The 14,894-nt window shown below is 50.4% G+C and overlaps 1 protein-coding gene across 5 annotated transcripts in view; it reads left to right on the top strand.

Moving 5' to 3' along the window:
* The window catches only part of LOC112118445 (plasma membrane calcium-transporting ATPase 4), a 98,413-nt gene that overhangs the window by 74,539 nt on the left and 8,980 nt on the right, over positions 1-14,894 (top strand). For all 5 annotated transcript variants that reach the window (XM_024216770.3, XM_024216767.3, XM_024216764.3 and 2 more), the window contains 8 exons: positions 462-641; positions 1,646-1,733; positions 2,393-2,499; positions 5,907-6,098; positions 6,378-6,591; positions 8,416-8,627; positions 9,994-10,101; positions 10,649-10,831. In XM_024216770.3, coding sequence (XP_024072538.1) covers positions 462-641; positions 1,646-1,733; positions 2,393-2,499; positions 5,907-6,098; positions 6,378-6,591; positions 8,416-8,627; positions 9,994-10,101; positions 10,649-10,831 — 1,284 coding nt within the window. The remainder of the gene's footprint in view (positions 1-461; positions 642-1,645; positions 1,734-2,392; positions 2,500-5,906; positions 6,099-6,377; positions 6,592-8,415; positions 8,628-9,993; positions 10,102-10,648; positions 10,832-14,894) is intronic.

Below are 14,894 nucleotides of genomic sequence, written 5' to 3'. Positions count from 1 at the left end.
TCACCAAAACTCGAACGAACCTGCTACTCCAACACTCTCAAAACATCTCTCAGGCCCACCCTGGGCTCCTTGATCTTCATCCCCTGGACCTTCTCCCTGGATGGGCTCTTCCCAGCAGCCTTGCGCACCCAACTTTCCCAGACGCTGCTCTTCAATTTGCCCTGGCTCGCTGCTGGCCAGGATTCCAGCAATCCTGCCTTAATCTGCCACTCATTCCCAGCGAGGCCTCCTGCTGCATCACAGCTGCTAGCGTGTCCCTTGTAGGCCAGTGTTTCTGTGCCAGTGCCCGTTACCCCCATCCCCCCATTCATGCTGTCCAGGTGGGGCTCCTTGAGTCTGTCTGACCCTATGGGTTTGTTTTTCCCCAGCTCCTCTTTTTTCCGGTCTGTCTCTCTTCCCCCTGTTCCCCCCGGCTGTCTCTTTCCCACAGTGTCTCTCTCTCTCTCTGACCTTGCCCTTAGGTGCCAGAGGCCATCGTGAAGTGCCAGCGTGCTGGCATCACCGTCCGCATGGTGACAGGTGATAACATCAACACCGCCCGTGCCATCGCTACCAAGTGCGGCATCCTGCTGCCCGGGGAGGACTTCCTGTGCCTGGAGGGCAAGGAGTTCAACCGGCTCATCCGGAACGAGAAGGGAGAGGTAGGAATACAGATAAGGGACCCTGCCTCTGTATGAGTCACTCGGGGGCCCTGGGCAATGGACTCCAGGGGCATCTTCAGAAGCATAGCCTGCTGACAAAAGGTGCTGTTAGCTCCGAACCGTAGACCTGGAAGTGCAGCATATGGAGGTAGCCTCTTGCTCCTGCCTAATACGTGGCCTCTTGGACCAAAACTGAGCTGGACCTAGCTGGGTTTTTAATGCTTCGGGTGCTTGTCATGGAGAGCTGTCAGCTCAGCTAGCATCAGCTGGGGCTCCTAGCCAGCTTGGCCAGGGACCAGTGACCCCTGGAGGACGCCTGGGCTCTAGACATGCCGTGGGAGAAACAGTTGAGTTGAGGTGAAGGGAACATCCAGTTCTCATTCCCCATCCTGCCCTACCGAATGATCCTTTGCTCTCAATAGAGCTGGACAAAATGTTTCAGTGACTAGTTTATTCACTGTAAAATGCCGTTTCAGGTTGACCGAAACTGTTCAAGAGTTTGGGTCAAATTCCGCCTATCATTTCAGCTGGGGGGAAAAAAGGAGGGAAACTTTTTGGAAAAAGTCGAACTACACCTCTATCTCGATATAACGCTGTCCTCGGGAACCAAAAATTCTTACCGCATTATAAGTGAAACCGCGTTATATTGAACTTGCTTTGATCCACCGGAGTGCGCAGCCCTGCCTCCTGGAGCACTGCTTTACCCCGTTCTATCCGAATTCTTGTTATATCGGGTCGCGTTATATCGGGGTAGCGGTGTATTTTAATTGGATATTTTTGCTAAATGAACCATTTTGACTTTGTGTTTTGAAATCGAGCTGGGGAAAAAAACTCCACACCCGAAAACTAAACTAAACCTTTTGGACCCACACTGAATAGTTTGTTTTTCAGTTTTTCTTTTCGGACAGCGAATCGAGTAATCAATGATTCACTCGGCTCTAGTTTTCAAACGCCTGCCTGGCCAGGTGACCGACTCAACGTCTCTTTCTTGGTTGGTCCTGCAGGTGGAGCAAGAGCAGCTGGATAAAGTCTGGCCCAAGCTGCGAGTCCTGGCCCGTTCCTCCCCCACGGATAAGCATACGCTTGTGAAAGGTAAGGGCAACCGGAGAGCCAGCACACATGCTCCTGCACAAATGCCCACAGGGTACGGAACATCGAGCAGGACTCCTGTGTTCTTTTCCCAGCTCTGCCATTGGCTCACTGTGACTTAGAGCAAGATGCTTTTTTCCCCCATCGTCCCTTGTGCCTCACATTTTTTCCCCCATCTGTATAACAAGGCTAATTGGTGCTGATCATCTTCCTAGGGGGGCAGTAAGGCTTAACGACTGAGATCCTTGCAGGGAAGGTGATCTGGAAGGGTGAAGTATCAGCAGTATCCTGCCGGAGGTGCTGGGGGTGCAGCTGCACCCCCTGGCTTGAAGTGGTTTCCTTCATATACAGGGTTGACAGTTTGGTTCAATGGCTCTCAGCACCTCCCTCCCCCCCCCCCCATATAAATAGTTCCAGCACCCTTGCCAGAAGAGATGCTGGATGAGTCTTAAAACAGTGCCTGTCCCCAAGGAGAGAGGCAGCCCTGCAATATTCAGTGGCTGACAGGTGTCCGCGTTAAGAGAAGTTGTGCCACTGTTGTATCATTGCCACTTTGTGCAGATCTAATGATTCCCAGGCCAACTGCTACCCAGTGCAGCTCCATCTGTGCGAGGAGCCCATGCTGGGGCCTATTTCCTTTGAACCCTGTGTCTGTGTTTCAGGAATTATTGACAGCACTGTCGGAGAGCGGCGGCAGGTGGTGGCCGTGACTGGGGATGGGACCAATGATGGCCCAGCCTTGAAGAAAGCTGATGTCGGCTTTGCTATGGTATGGAAGAACAAGGGTCTTTCTCTGTGTGCTGCATTGTTAGGAAACATCCTATGGATTTGAAGAGGAATGGAAACCTTTATGTGGTATAGGAATCACTCAAAGGCTCACAGGATGTAATACAAGAGATCATTTTAATCATCCTATAGAATTTTATCCCTGCTATAAAATTCTCTATTAAATTCCATAAGATAGTTTTGTAACCATCACCTCCCTGCAAAATTTTTGATTAAGTGCTATAGGATTTTTGCCACAAGGGTCCTGGAAAATATCCCATGCCGAGAAACAATCCTCTTATCCTGGCTTAAAGACAGACCCTCCCTCCTTTTACGTTCTTAAAGGGATATTGTCAGATTAAGAATCATGGCCTTAACTTTCAAACGTGGCTGCTGAAAGCTAATGTCCTAAACCCATACATAGGCACCTAAATAAACAGCCTGGTTTTCATATATGCTTGGGACAATGGTAGGTGCAGATGTTCAGCACCTCTGCAAATCAGCCACATGTATTTAGGAGCCTGACTTAAAGGATCCAGGCCTGGAGTTACTGACCCAAACTTAAAATAAACAACCCCAGATCTTTCTTATCTTTATGATTAATGCATTCGCTTATTTACCCAGAAAGAATTTGAAAATCTAGTTCACTCTGTGCTGTTAACTCTGTTTGCCTACTTTTTTGCATTTCTTTCAAATGGTACCATGAAAATAGACTGGTCATTTTCCCTTGTTTGTAGTCCGTTTTATGTTCAGGTTCGGGTACACTAGCATAAGGCCGCAATGTTTGGGTTGCAGCCACTACAGAGGAATGTATGTATGTTTAAACAAATTCCTTTTCAGATTTTTTTAAACAAAGATCTCTTGGAAGCCATTTTGCAGGCCTTGGATTTTAAAGGGTTTGCAGTCCCATTTAATCCTCCAGAGCCCCTGCAACATCAACATTTTCTCTTGCTCTCACTCATTGATTTAGTCCAAGCAATGGACTTGATCGCTGGCTAAAACTAAGGTCTTGAATCTGCATGCTAGACACGGGAGTTCCACAACTGGAGAGGTGACTGGATCGGGGGCTGAAATCTGGTGACCCGTCCTTTTGGGGCTGAATGTTGTGCTGAGAATTGAAAAGAAGGGCTGTCCTGCTGCAGTCTGGGGATAGACTTTCCCACAGGAACAGGAAACTAAGAGCCCCTTACTGCATCTCTCTGACTATGGACTCCGGAGACTGGGAAACAAACAACATGGTCAAAATTCAGTTTCACGTTTGCCCTCCTACCAAAACCAGGGAATTCACAGCTAGGGACAGAATCTCCCAATACCCAGGCTCAACAGGACCCAGCAGGAGAACATTAGGGAAAATGGTTAAGCGGCTCCCACTTAACACATCTCCTGGCAATGGCAGCATTTGTGCAAACTGAGCACCGTCTAGTGCCCACTACTGATTACTGCAGCCTGATCACTTTTAAATGTCCATTGTGTAGTGCCTTAAATGTATGTGGCACTTTGCAAAACAAACAGAGGGAGTCTGTGCCCCAGAGAGATAGCAGTGGGCACAGGGGTCCACCTCCGTTTGGTGCTTATTGCCGGATTACAGCCTAAATTAAGACCAGAGGAGCAGGGGGAAGTGACAAACACAGGGGAGAGTAATCCTCCGAGACCTTTACCAGCAAATGAACTATATTGGGTGCAATTTTGGGGGGAAGCCCATCTGTTCCTCTGGAGCTCCCTACCAGAGAGAGAGAGCACTTCTGAATCCCAATGGTCTCTGTTTGTATGAATGTTTAGCAAAAAGGATGGAGGGGAAACAGCTACTTTTAAGCCACTTTGTGTGGCTATTAGCCATAGCATTAACCTCCGAAGGCCCACAAGCCTCCTGCTCGGGCAGCAGCATGCCAAGGGCTCGAGGAGGAAGTCACAAGATGGTTCAATATTCTATGCACCCACCACTGTAAAGCCCGGTTTGGAGGCAAATCAACCCTAAAGCAAATGCTTCTGTTCCTTTACGGAGGTGTAACAGCAGGCAGCATGACCCAGTGTTGAGGACACAGTACTGGGATGAGAGAGCCCAGCGTTCTGTTCCAACTCTGCCTCTGACCTGCGTGACCTTCAGCGAGTTACATCCCCTCCCGTGTACCTCATTTTGTTCCTCCGTAAGATGGGGGCGATGCCACTGAGCGGCCTTGGTCTAACGCTTTGCGATCCACAGATGGAAAGCGCTTGCGTGCTCAGCAGTATTGTTACTACTATTGCTGTGTGCTCCCTTTCAGCACTCTGTGTAGTAAGAGATGCTGGCAGGGGATCCACCACCAGAATTGACAGCCTGCTGTTCCCACATGGGAAGGAAGGTGCTTGGTGCATGGGACGTAGGAAGCTGTTCCAAGCATAGAGGGTGTCCTGTAAAGATGGAGGTGGGCCTAGTCTGATCTGGATCCAAACCTCCAAGGCTTGTCGGCGTTGTGAGACAGGCCTGTCTCTGGAAAGAAGCCAAGCACCGGTGTGGGGAGATGGACAGTTTGCCCAGTGACCCCCAACTATACATATAAAACGATGGGTCTAAATTAGCTGTGACCACTCAAGAAAGAGATCTTGGAGTCATTGTGAATAGTTCTTTGAAACCATCCACTCAATGTGCAGCGGCAGTCAAAAAAGCAAACGATGTTGGGAATCATTAAGAAAGGGATAGATGATAAAACAGAAAATATCATATTGCCTCTATATAAATCCAAGGTACGCCTGCATCTTGAATACTGCGTGCAGATGTAGTCGCCCCATCTCAAAATAGCTATATTGGAATTGGAAAAGCTTCAGAAAAGGGCAACAAAAATGATTAGGGGTACGGAATGGCTGCCGTATGAGGAGAGAGTAATAAGACTGGGACTTTTCAGCTTGGAAAAGAGATGACTAAGGGGGGATATGATTGAGGTCTATAAAATCATGACTGGCGTGGAGAAAGTAAATAAGGAAGTGTTATTGACTCCTTCTCATAACACAAGAACTAGGGGTCGTCAAATGAAATTAATAGGCAGCAGGTTTAAAACAAACAAAAGAGAGTATTTTTTTCAAACAACGCACAGCCAACCTGTGGAGCTCCTTGCCAGAGGATGTTGTGAAGGCCAAGACTATAACAGGGTTCCAAAAAGAACTAGGTAAGTTCATGGAGGACAGATCCATCAATGGCTATTAGCCAAGATGGGCAAGGATGGTGTCCCTAGCCTCTGTTTGCCAGAAGCTGGGAATGGGCGACAGGATGGATCAGTTGATTACCTGTTCTGCTCATTCCCTCTGAGGCACCTTGCACTGGCCACAGTCAGAAGACAGGATGTTGGGCTAGATGGGTCTTTGGTCTGACCCAGTATGGCCGATCTTATGTTCTTATGACTCATCGCCACCCTCTTCTCCACTCTGTTTCCCCTCAAGGGCATCGCAGGCACTGACGTGGCCAAAGAGGCTTCAGACATCATCCTGACAGACGACAACTTCACCAGCATCGTCAAGGCAGTGATGTGGGGCCGCAACGTATATGACAGTATCTCCAAGTTCCTGCAGTTCCAGCTGACCGTCAACGTGGTGGCGGTCATTGTCGCTTTCACAGGGGCCTGCATCACACAGGTAAGGAGGCATGGGGAGCAACCTAGTGGTTAGAACTGGATGGGACTTGAAGCCAGGAGTCCTTGGTTTGGCTGCTGACTCACCATGAGACCTAGGGCAAATCATTTAATCTCTGTCAAATGGGGGGATAATGGTATTTTGTGATGGGAGGGTTGTGGTTAAAATAATCATGGCAAAGTGTCCGGTGAGGAGCCACAGAACAGCAAAGGCAGTGGTGGTGGTTTTATGTATTGAGCGAAGAGACCACGTTCTCCATGGGGGATTCTTCTCCCTCTGCAGGACTCTCCGCTGAAGGCCGTCCAGATGCTGTGGGTGAACTTAATCATGGACACCTTTGCGTCCTTAGCCCTTGCCACAGAGCCCCCCTCAGAGTCCCTGCTGCTGCGTCGGCCGTACGGCCGCAACAAGCCCCTGATCTCCCGCACCATGATGAAGAACATCCTGGGGCACGCGGTGTACCAGCTCACCATCATCTTCACGCTGCTCTTTGCAGGTGAGTCTGAGGCCATAGGGGAGGGAGAACCTCCACACCAGCCACCCCCTCTGCCTCTAAACCAGTGAGGTGTAAATCCAGGCAGGCTGCTATCTAATCAAGCTGGGCATGTGCCCACCTACAGTGACCCCAGTTCAGTGAATCATATTGTCTGCACCAGAATCTACTAGGTGCAGAGCTCACACTGTATCCAAGGAAGTGGCTCCTTTCAGCTCTCTACTAAGTAAAGGGTTAATGAAATGAACACTTTTTTTTTTTTTTGCTGCTGGAGATGGATTGGCTCCCGGGATTCGTAATGGCCCATAGGACCTTAAAAGTCTAGGTCAGTAGTTCAGTTCTGGCCCTGCTCTGCAGCGACTGCAAGTGGCTGCTGGGTGGGACTCGGGCTAATTTCAAGAGAGTCAGCATCCACAACACAAACCGCAGCTACTGCCTGCTCTAAATGGCCTCCCTCCTTGGCCGCCTCAGCATGTAGGCCGAGAACCCAATGGGCGCTCAGCTCCCCAAGGTGGCAGCTTCATGTCGGGGATGGCAGAGGGCAGCATGAGGTGGGGGAAGGAAGCTGCTAATGATGATCCTCTTGGGACGAAGGGAGGACATGGCTATCTCTGGCTGCCTGTCCGGCATTAAATTCCCATCTGTTTAAAGACCTCCAGTGCCTCCGGTAGGGCCCAACGCGGGGACATATCCTCCCAGGTGTCTGAATGGGCTCTGCCCGGCCTATCCATGATGCACTGCACTTTGCTGATGCCCTCGGTCATGCTGAGACAGGCATCTGTTTCTCCACATTCCCTTAGTCCATCCCCCCATGTTTCCATAATCAAGCTCCTCCTGCAATTAGAAAGCCAAAGTGGGGGAAGGTCCTATCTTTTATTGGACCAACTTCTGTTGGGGAGAGACATGCTTTCAAGCTACACAGAGCTCTTCTTCAGGGCTGGGAAACTGACTCGGGCTATGTCTACAGTACATCACTCACAGCGCACTTCTGGTGAAGACTCTCTAAGCCAATGGGGGAGAGCTCTCCAGTCAGCTTAATGACTCCTGCCTCCATAAGAGGCGGTAGCTATGGGAGAAGTTCTCCTGCCGACTGCGCTGTCTGCACCCGTGCACATCACTCAGAGGTGTGTATTATTCACACCCCGAGCGACATAAATTATACCGAAGTAATCTGTAGTGTACACATAGCCTCAGCGTCCCTGCTAAATTTGAGGTGGAACAGATTGTTTAGCATAAGTAGTTAACACCATTCAAGGTGAAGTGGCCTGTTTATGACTGGAGGGATATAGGGTGGAGAAGGAGGGGGTGGGGGGAAGTAGCTGGGCAGAGGGGGGCTGTCAGTGGGTTACAGATTGTTGGAATATGCCATAAATTCAGTGTTTCTATTCTGTCCATGATTTTTAATGTCTAGCAGAGTAGTGAACTTAAACGCCCAGGATCTTCTTTTCAAGGTGTTGTGCAGGTTTCCTTTGAGGGTGAGGACCGATACAGTGATCGCTTTGTGAAAAGTGGTCACCCACAGGTGATGTAGTGTTTTTGTCTTATCGTTGTCCTGTGTGAGTTCATTTGAGAGTGTAGTGGTGGTCTGGTGTCACCTACATAGTTGCTATAGGAGCATTTAGTGCACTGGGTGAGGTGATAGGCATGTGTAGGAACCATGGGCTGATAAAAGGTATTACCTCCCCTTGCTTTGTCTCTCTCCAATCGTGGGACCAACACGGCTGCAACAACCCTGCTCGTCCTGCAGTGTCAGTTCAAATTCCAGGTTACGCGTGAAGGAGCAGGGAAAAGACGCACAAACTTTCTCTTTCACCTCCTGTCTGGTAGGCGAGAAGTTCTTTGATATTGACAGTGGCCGGAACACGCCGCTGCACTCGCCGCCCTCTGAACACTACACCATTGTCTTCAACACCTTCGTCATGATGCAGCTGTTCAACGAGATCAACGCTCGCAAGATTCATGGCGAGAGGAATGTCTTTGATGCCATCTTCCGGAATCCCATCTTCTGCACGGTGGTGCTGGGAACCTTTGCCGCCCAGGTAACAGCAACGGGCACTGAGAGCAGCGTGGGTGCGTGTGGACGAGAGATAGGTAGTGCGTACTGAAGAGAGGAAGGATGGGGATCTCAGGAGAGTGGGGTTTGATTCTCTGCTCTGCCACAGACACCCTTTGTGACCTTGGGCAAGTTTCTTAGCCTCTGTGTGCCTCAGTTCCCCACCTGTAAATGGAGATAATAGTCCTTCCTTACCTTGCAGGGTGTTGCAAGGATAATTGCATTAATGCTTATGAGCTCCTCAGATACTACGGTGATAGAGCTAGAAATGACCTTGAAAACTGGGTTTTGCAGGACCAAGGAGTAGTTTGGATCCAGGGTCCATTTTATCCAGAGCCCTGCAGTCGAGGTGGAGCTAGATAAAAGGTTCTGGTTCTGGCCCGACTGGGAAACTTACCTCGCTGGAGGAGTCTGTCTGCTCCCTACCACTACAACCTCATAGGCAAAGCAAGGGCCAGTCCTTTGGTTTCCCTTTGCTCTTTACCCAGCTCCCAGGAGCCAGAACCCAGATGCTGACATGGATGAGCACACAGAGTTTCCATGCGGTTGCTCTGGGGTTTGGCGTTTGACAGCTCCGAATTGTACATCCTGTACAAGCCGCTGCCTGGGATGTTAATTTGGTCCTTCTTTCAGTAAAAACGCTTGGCGTGTGCCTAGTTAAGCCTGCCACTCCCTTTTGAGATGGGGAGAATTTGAGTGGCTGGGTGTGTGGCGCAGAAGCCTCATCTCGCAGCATCTGGGGAGCTCTGCTGCAAAGAGCATTTATTGTTGAGAGGGTTTCCAGAGCTGTCCAGACAATGCCCTTTGCTCGGTGTCGCGACACTGGGATATGAGAGGATAAAGCACAAGGAGAGGGAAGTTGTTGTGGTTTCTTTGACCCTTTTTTGGGTCTGAATGAGATACCTGCTCCAATATACTGGCCCGACCCGGGTGCAAACTGGAACGGGATTAGGAGAACTAGTCAAAATCTTCTTATGGTGAAAATTTTTTCCCGGTGAGAAACAGCCTTTTATGTAAATGTCAGTTTTTGTTTTGAAATTTTCCGGTTTTTCAATGAAAACCAGTTGCTGAAAACTTTTTTTTTTTTTTTAAATGGAAGTGACGTGGCGTAGCAAAACTGAACGTTTTCAAGGGGCAAATACTTAATTTCCCTTCAGATGCCTTTGGTGGGAAATTCTTAGCATTTTCCAACCCCCCAAGTTGTAGCTTTGCTGTCCTGCACCCAGTGACACTGAAAGCATCCTGAACCGGCCGCTTGAGGAGGAAGAGACTCCCAAATGCCACGAGACCTCTCTGACTGCGTGTCCCCTCTAACAGCCCCGCGGCGTGTGCTCTTCTCTCCTGCGCTGCAGATCCTCATCGTGGAGTTTGGTGGGAAGCCGTTCAGCTGCTCCGGGCTCACCTTGAGCCACTGGCTCTGGTGCATCTTTATCGGTGTTGGAGAGCTACTTTGGGGCCAGGTGAGGGCTGGGCTGATGACCCCACCCCCACTGTATATTTCCAAACCCACCGCCCCCGATGGAAACATCTTATCACTCTGCATGTACACATGTATAATACTTAGTCCTGCCATGAGTGCAGGGGACTGGACTAGATGATCTCTCGAGGTCCCTTCCAGTCTTATGATTCTATGTATTCAGGAGTTAAAGCCCCCCCTTCCCCCCCTCCCCCCACAAGCACAGCTTGCTTCCTTTTGCTAAAAACAGAGGGAGAGCTCTCCGTCCTCTGGCTGGTGCTGTGAGACGAACATCTTCTCCCCCCCCCCCCATATATATCCTGGGGGAGCTGGAGGGAGTGCTGCTCTAGGCTGGCAGATGAGGGCTCTCCCTCTTTGTAACTACTGCCTTGTGAGCAGCTCAGGGCCACAGGCGAGCCAGCCTGAGCAATACTGATGGGGGACTCTGGGGGGATGGGGAGCAAAGATGTCGCGTCCCCGGGATGAGGAAGCAGCTCCATTGGTACAGATGATGGCGAGGGATTAACCCATGGGTCCCCGTGTCTCTGTAGCTGATCTGCAGTGTTCCGACCAGCCAGCTGAAGTTCCTAAAGGAAGCCGGACACGGTACCACCAAGGAGGATATTCCAGAGGAGGACCTGCCGGAGGACATGGATGAGATTGACCATGCTGAAATGGAGCTGCGGCGGGGGCAGATTCTGTGGTTCAGGGGCCTCAACAGGATACAGACTCAGGTACCGTGTTGGGCACTGAGGTGCCACTTCCTGTTTTCCCAGGGGCCCTGGCCGAAGTGATCTAGAGCCCTCCTGTTACCTGTGCAGCTCCTCGTGGCCACGGTAACACTTCAGCCCCTCCAGGGTCTAGAATTCCCACTGCCAGTGGCTTTCTGGGTTAGCGCCGATCAGCGAGCCAGGCCTGTGGGCATGCACTGCTGCTTAGCTGCGTGTGCACAGCATGCCTGCTTCCCAGTGGGGCCGGGGCTACAATGAGAGTAGGGGTTGTAGCTACTGTGGGGAGGGATCTTCGTGCCTTCCAAAGCTGTGGGGGGAGGGGCTCAGAGCTGCATGGCCCTCGGTGCTAATGGGGCTTGGGCAGGTGACCATGCCACCGTAGATGGTGCAGCTGGATGGATATTATTCAGCCTTTTTCTAAGCATCGTCTGCAGGATTGCTGCTCCCCGAGTGGGAAGTAACTGCTGGGCAGCCTTAGCCAAGCCCTGATGAAAGATCCTGCTCTAGGAAGGCCCCGTCTACCTGCATTCGGGATGGAGTTGAATACGCTGCGGGAGATGGGGCATTTAGCACCCAGGTTCTCTCCTTGTTTCTACGTTGCAGGTGTGTGAATCCCATTCGATAGGGATCAGAGCTCCACCCCTTTCCCTTCCCCACCTGTCCTCTTCCCATTGACTTCAGTGGCCTTTGGATTGAGCCATTTCAAACCCCAGGCTCAAGATGAGGACAGCAGCCCCAGCTCAGCAGAGAGCCAGGCTGGCTTAGTTTGGTGGAGTAGCAGAGCTGCTTGTTGGGACTTGCCACTCTTGAATTCCCATCTCGGAAGTTGGGGGTCTTCCTTGCCAGCTGAATGCCCGCTGGCCTCGGTCAGCTGTTGCACAAGAATTATTGGCTGAGTTGGAGGCGTGTTGGCTTTCGCCTCTCTGGAGCCAACACGGTCTCTTGCGAAGGCGGCCAGAGCAGCGTGGTGGTGGCTCGGACCACGGTGACTTTTCACACTCCCTCCCCATTGGTTTTATTTATCTTCTTCCCTGCTGCTCCCCCAGTCTCCTGATAAATCCCCACTCGTGGGTCCTCTCTTCTTTATCTACTGTCCCTCGTGCTGTAGCTACAAGGGGAGGAGAATTGTATGAGGAAAAGAAGCCTGGTTTTGGTTTCTTTAATAGTTTTTCCATTGCAGATTTAAAAACCTCACTGACTTTTTTTTATTGTTTTTGCCGAAGAGCATATTTGTCCTTGGGACCCTCCTCTGCTTTTTCCCCCTGAAAGGAAGCGTCTCATCCTGAAGAATACATCATGCACATGAGCTGCTCACATTTCTCTACCAGCTGTTCCCTTCTCAATATTTCTCTTGTTTACAGTCCTCTCCCTGCCCCCAGAGCCCCCTCTACTCCATGCTGACGGAGGCTTTCTCTGTCCCTCTCACCTCCTGCCCCACACTGGGAAGGTACAAGGCTGGGGGTGAAGAGGCGGGCGGCAAAGGCCAAAGTGAGGAATGCCATGCCCAATGACGTGCAAGCTCCTGAAGCATGCTCCCAGCACTGCCAGCCCCTAGCAATGGGCTCTCCTCCTTGCTTTCCTGGCTCAAATGCCGTGCTAGGAAGCTCATGAATTCAGCGTGGATGTGAGGAACAGAGAATCCCCGCTCTTCTGCAAGGGGCACGTTCATTCCACCTCCTCGTCTCCTCTGGGTATTTCCCTTGTGTTGGCCTGTCTGTTCTTCCCCTACCCTCCGGCGTCCTGGCTGCAGATTGGGCAGTTGCCTAATAACATGAGACGTCCGGTTGGGAATAGCAGGGGCTTTTCAGCCTCTTGAGGGAGGCCCAGCATCTGTCGACCTGGAGCATCGCCATTGCCCTGGCTCCAGCTAAACAAGTCTTGGGGGGGGGGGGGGGGGGAGGAATTTGATAGTCTGAAAGTGTCTTCCTCAAAGGCCTCTGGGAAACTTACCTGGCTGGAGGAGTCTGTCTGCTCCCTACCATTACAGCCTCATAGGCACAACAAGGGCCAGTCCTTTGGTTTCCCTTTGCTCTTTACCCGGCTCCCAGGAGCCAGAACCCAGTGATGAGACACAAGGGGGAAGGGAGTTATTGAAGGGAGTGGGATAACGGCTGAGCTGCCTTTGGTTATTGTCACACATTTATTTTTCCTTCCCAACTCTTCCGCCTTTGTCAAAACCCTGCTTTACCAGAGCAGGTTCTGAGGGGCTGCAGATGCTTCCCTCTGGCGTCTGAGTCCGGTGGGAATTTCAAAGTGAAATTCCTCCGGGGGGGGGTCATTCGGGTGGGAGCTCTGGGCAATATCTGCAAGGCAGAGTAAGTCCATGTGTGGCACATGGAAAATATGATAAACCCAAGAAAAAATGTCTCCTGAGACCCATATCTGCCAGGCTATATCCTCCTGGTTTTGTACAGTGGTTTCTTCTTCCCTACCCAAAGCAAGCAAACACCCCCACCCCATGTTCACCTTTTCTTTCCTCCACAAAGGCTACTAGAGGTTTCTGAATGTGAAGATACCAATCTGACCACCTCCACTCCTCCTGCCTAGGGACCCTGCCAGAGTTACCATCCGATTGTTAAACGTACAAGGGATAAGGAAGGAGCCATGTTGTTTTGCATGTTTCAGAATCATGCAACACACTTGGAATGAGAATTTTAGGGTGGCTGCATTTCAAAGAAAAGAGGGAAAGAGGGGGCTGGGGGCACTTCATGGAATGGAGGTGCCGAGATGTGGCCTCAGTATTCTTGTGCACGTTGGATTCGTGAAGCTTGGTCACTGTTTCAGTGCAGGTACCCGCTTAACAGTGGCCAACCAGCAAAAGGTCCCTAAGTCCATTGGACTGGGAGATGTGCCCACATGGGATTCGCATACAAGTCCTACTTTACCCATTGAACTTATGGTTCATACAGCCTTAGGTGTGACACTTTTTTTTGCAGCACATAAGAAATGCATGTGATCCACACTAAAGCCACGTGTATGTGGTTTTAAAAAAATATTGGAGCATGGCCCACATTGAGGTCACTGTGAGTTGTGTGTGAAAAACACGAGCCGGGGGGTACACATGACTGAAGCCAACATGTGATTTTTGTTGTCTTTGTTCCTATTCTTTTAAGCTTTGGTGCTGGCTTGTATCGGCCAGGCTGGGGGTTATTTTTGCAGTGGGATATGGGGAAAACCGATTCTGTTGGGGTCAGATGTTGCTGGTCATTGGGACACTGGCTGTGCTTGCTAATTTCTCAAGCTAGCCTGCAGCATGATAACACCTTTGGGAATACAATGTCGTTACAAGAACGATCCAGACTTGCCGGAGTATGGTAGGTAGAAATTTCTGTAATGTGGTGATACAGGTTCTAGGCGCTGTCTCCAAACCAGTAAGAAGAATGAGGTAGCGATACCAGTAGCCACCATGTGGTGCCCAACGAGTCCATACTGGAGCCAGTTTACTTATGAAGCTTTGCGTTCTTGCCTCATGAAAAATGCTGCTTGCTATTGCAACACTATGCAAAGCCCTGGGTTCTTTCCAGCATCATGTCTGTCCTGCAAATCCTAGCAAACCAGCCTGGAGATCAAAACCCTGGAGTTCTAGGCTTCCAGGAGAGTGTCCTAAATACATGTGCCTTAAAGGGAAATGGCGGGGATTCTTTCACGATTGCCCTTGCTGATCGCAGGAAAACGTTCCTGCATCACAATATGAGACTGGGAGGCTTTTTGGGACAGAAAACTGTTCTCACGGGATGGACTTCACCTAAGTAGGGAAGGAAATAGACTTCTGGGAGGGAGGCTGGCTCATCTCATCAAAAGAGCTTTAAACTAGGAATTTGGGGGAGACGGTTGGGAGATGTCCAGTTAATCTCCACACCAGATTATAACATTGAGAGGGAGGACGACGGGATAAGAACGGATATAGCCGGGGGGAAAAGATTGGACAAAAGGAGGGGGGGGGGGGATGGATACTAGACTAATAGGTCTAACTGGCGGAACGGTGACCGTACCAAATTTAATAATGAATGCGAGAGGGGCTAAACAGCATAAATTAAGATGTTTATACACCAATGCAAGAAGCCTA

Source organism: Terrapene carolina, unplaced genomic scaffold, assembly GCF_002925995.2.
Source record: "Terrapene carolina triunguis isolate 2854851 unplaced genomic scaffold, T_m_triunguis-2.0 Scaffold198, whole genome shotgun sequence".
In the NCBI taxonomy this organism is placed as follows: Eukaryota; Metazoa; Chordata; order Testudines; family Emydidae; genus Terrapene; species Terrapene triunguis.
The sequence above is the reverse complement of the archived record's forward strand: the minus strand, read 5'-3'. Positions and strand labels throughout refer to the sequence as shown.